The following is a 2,704-nucleotide window of genomic DNA, read 5'->3' as shown; positions in this document are numbered from 1 at the left end:
TTATATCTTAAGAACTGTAAAGCAGCAAGTAATTGTAGTGTGCAGTTAACACCAAGTAGACAAACAGAGTATAATCACTTGCGGTTCGTATAATCCGGTTTTGTGAAGTATGCCAACAATGACCAAACTTAAGTATGTTTTTAATGTACTCAAAGTAATTCATGCAAGATATTGTAATATCACATTTCATTACGCCTTGTTCTAAAAGCAAAGGCTTATCAACTAATGTAATGAATCAATTAATGTGTCAAGTAAATGCTTATCAAATCATACTTGAAGAGAAAACAACAAAATATGAAAAGATGTTACCTTCAAATACTGAACTATTTAATATCCATACATAAGAGTCATAGCAAAAGTAGAACCCTAAGCATAAATCAACCCACAGAGAGGTATCCACTTACTTAGATTAAAATATTCAACAGCCGTGGATATTGATGTCATATTAAGTGGAACAAAAGGATAAACACAATTTTAGATTCTAATATATTCTTAAGACCTAAAACAGTGGCTTGCAAACAAACTCTAGGTGTACCTTCGTAAGGTGAAGCATAGTAAAAGGTGCACCTTGGTTGTCCTTGAGCCACTTGGTCGTTTCAGCAATGGCTTTCTCCATTTGCTTCAAGATATCAGGTTGCACACGCTTCTTGACACTGTGCTCTACGATTTTATTCTTCATGTTGTATATGCAATCCTCTAATGCATTGCGTGCTTCTGCTTTCTTCTTGAACTCTTGGTCCTCAAGTCTATACTTCTCAGCATCATTTACCATCTTCTCAATCTCTTCTTTGGAGAGCCTTCCACTTTCATTGGATATTATGAGTTTCTCCATCTTACCGGTGGATATAGCAGCTGTGACTGTGAGGATACCATTGGCATCTATATCAAAACATTTCATACTTGAAGGCGCTCCTTTGGGAGCAGGTGGTATTCCATAAATGCTGAACGTGCCCAACAAATGGTTATCTGTGGATTTAGATCTTTCACCTTGATACACCTTGGTAGTGATGACAGATTGGTTATCACAGATTGTATAGTATTGTTTGGATCTACTAGTAGGTATTGGAGTGTTTCTTGGGATCACAATATCTAATACTTCTCCTCGCACTTCTACACCGAGTGATAAAGGAGTGACCTCACGTAGCACCAGATTTTGAACACCCTTATCATTGCTACCACTTACCTTTGCAGCCATTATGGCTGCACCATATGCAACAGCCTCATCAGGGTTCACACTCTTGCATAACTCTCTGCCATCAAAAAACTCTTGTAGCATATGTTGGACCTTTGGTATCCTGGTTGAGCCACCAACAAGAATCACTTGTTCTACACATGATTTCTTCATCTTAGCATCACCTAAACATGTCTTCAAAGTCTCAATGCACTTATTAAACGAACCCATGTTCAGATTTTCAAATTTAGCTCGAGTAATTTTCAAAGAAAAATCGATCCCCTCATGCAAGCAATCCAATTCAACAGATGTATGAGTAGTACATGAGAGAATTCTTTTCGCTTTCTCACAAGCAAATCTCAACCTGCCCAGAGCTCTTTGGTTCCCACTTAAGTCCTTATTCCATCTCATCTTGAATTCTTGCACACAGTGATCCACCATTCGATTATCAAAATCCTCACCTCCCAAATGAGTGTCACCAGCGACAGCTTTGACCTCAAATATACCTCCTCCCTCAATAGTCATTAGAGAAACATCAAAAGTGCCACCACCTAGATCAAAAACAAGCACGTTTATCTTGCCAACAATATCAGACTGATTGTCGAGTCCATACGCGATTGCAGCAGCTGTAGGCTCATTGATCATACGAATGACATTTAATCCAGCAATAGTACCAGCATCCTTGGTAGCCTGACGCTGTGAATCATTGAAATAAGCAGGAACCGTTATCACAGCATTTTTCACAACTTTCCCAAGATACGCCTCAGCAGTTTCTTTCATCTTTCCAAGGACCATTGAAGAAATTTCCTCAGCCGAAAACTTCTTCTCTTTACCTTTGTAAGTGACGACAATCTTTGGTGTGTCGGCAGGCCCTTGTATGATCTTAAAAGGCCACAACTTGATATCCTCCTGTACTTTGGAATCACTGAATCTCCTCCCAATCAATCTCTTTGCATCTAAAAATCAAAGTAGCGAACTGAGCACCTAACATAATCAGAACTTGAGCCTTTATAATATAGTTAGTTAGTTAAGTATGGGTGTGGTCAGGTGTCTATTGTTTAGTTATTGATAAACCCTAACCCTAACAGTAAACATGAGCGATTGCCTTGCTTAAAATACTATACAATAACAGAAAACAAACACTTTGTGATACGATTCAGGCGATTTTATACATGTTTAATCATCGGTAAACAAAATAAGTAGCATGCGTTCAGCAGAAACTAGAGAATAAAAGCTTGTAGACTGACCAAAAATGGTGTTCGCAGGGTTCATTGGTGCTTGATTTTTGGCGCCATCACCGATCAGACGCTCTTCGTCAACGAAAGCAACGGAAGAAGGTGTGGTTCGGTTGCCTTGATCATTAGGTATGATCTCGATCCGATTATGCTTCCAAACGGCGACGCATGAGTACGTTGTTCCTAGATCGATGCCGATCGCCGGCGCGTGGTTTCCACTTCCGGCCATGAAGTTCAAAGGTCAATGTGAAAACTGTAAAAGTGACTTTGGCTTTTGACGGTGACTTGTATTTGAAAA

General features: G+C 39.3%; 1 protein-coding gene across 1 annotated transcript; it reads right to left on the bottom strand.

The window, feature by feature from the left end:
- Positions 1 to 293: 293 nt before the first annotated feature.
- LOC110909833 (heat shock cognate 70 kDa protein) lies at positions 294 to 2,704 on the bottom strand. Its single transcript, XM_022154579.2, has 2 exons — positions 2,419 to 2,704; positions 294 to 2,127 (listed from the first exon to the last, which is right to left on the bottom strand). Exons 1-2 carry the CDS (start codon positions 2,633 to 2,635, stop codon positions 500 to 502), a joined length of 1,845 nt encoding a protein of 614 aa, XP_022010271.1. The 5' UTR covers positions 2,636 to 2,704; the 3' UTR covers positions 294 to 499.

This window comes from Helianthus annuus, chromosome 15, assembly GCF_002127325.2.
Source record: "Helianthus annuus cultivar XRQ/B chromosome 15, HanXRQr2.0-SUNRISE, whole genome shotgun sequence".
Classification (NCBI taxonomy): domain Eukaryota; kingdom Viridiplantae; phylum Streptophyta; class Magnoliopsida; order Asterales; family Asteraceae; genus Helianthus; species Helianthus annuus.
The sequence above is the reverse complement of the archived record's forward strand: the minus strand, read 5'-3'. Positions and strand labels throughout refer to the sequence as shown.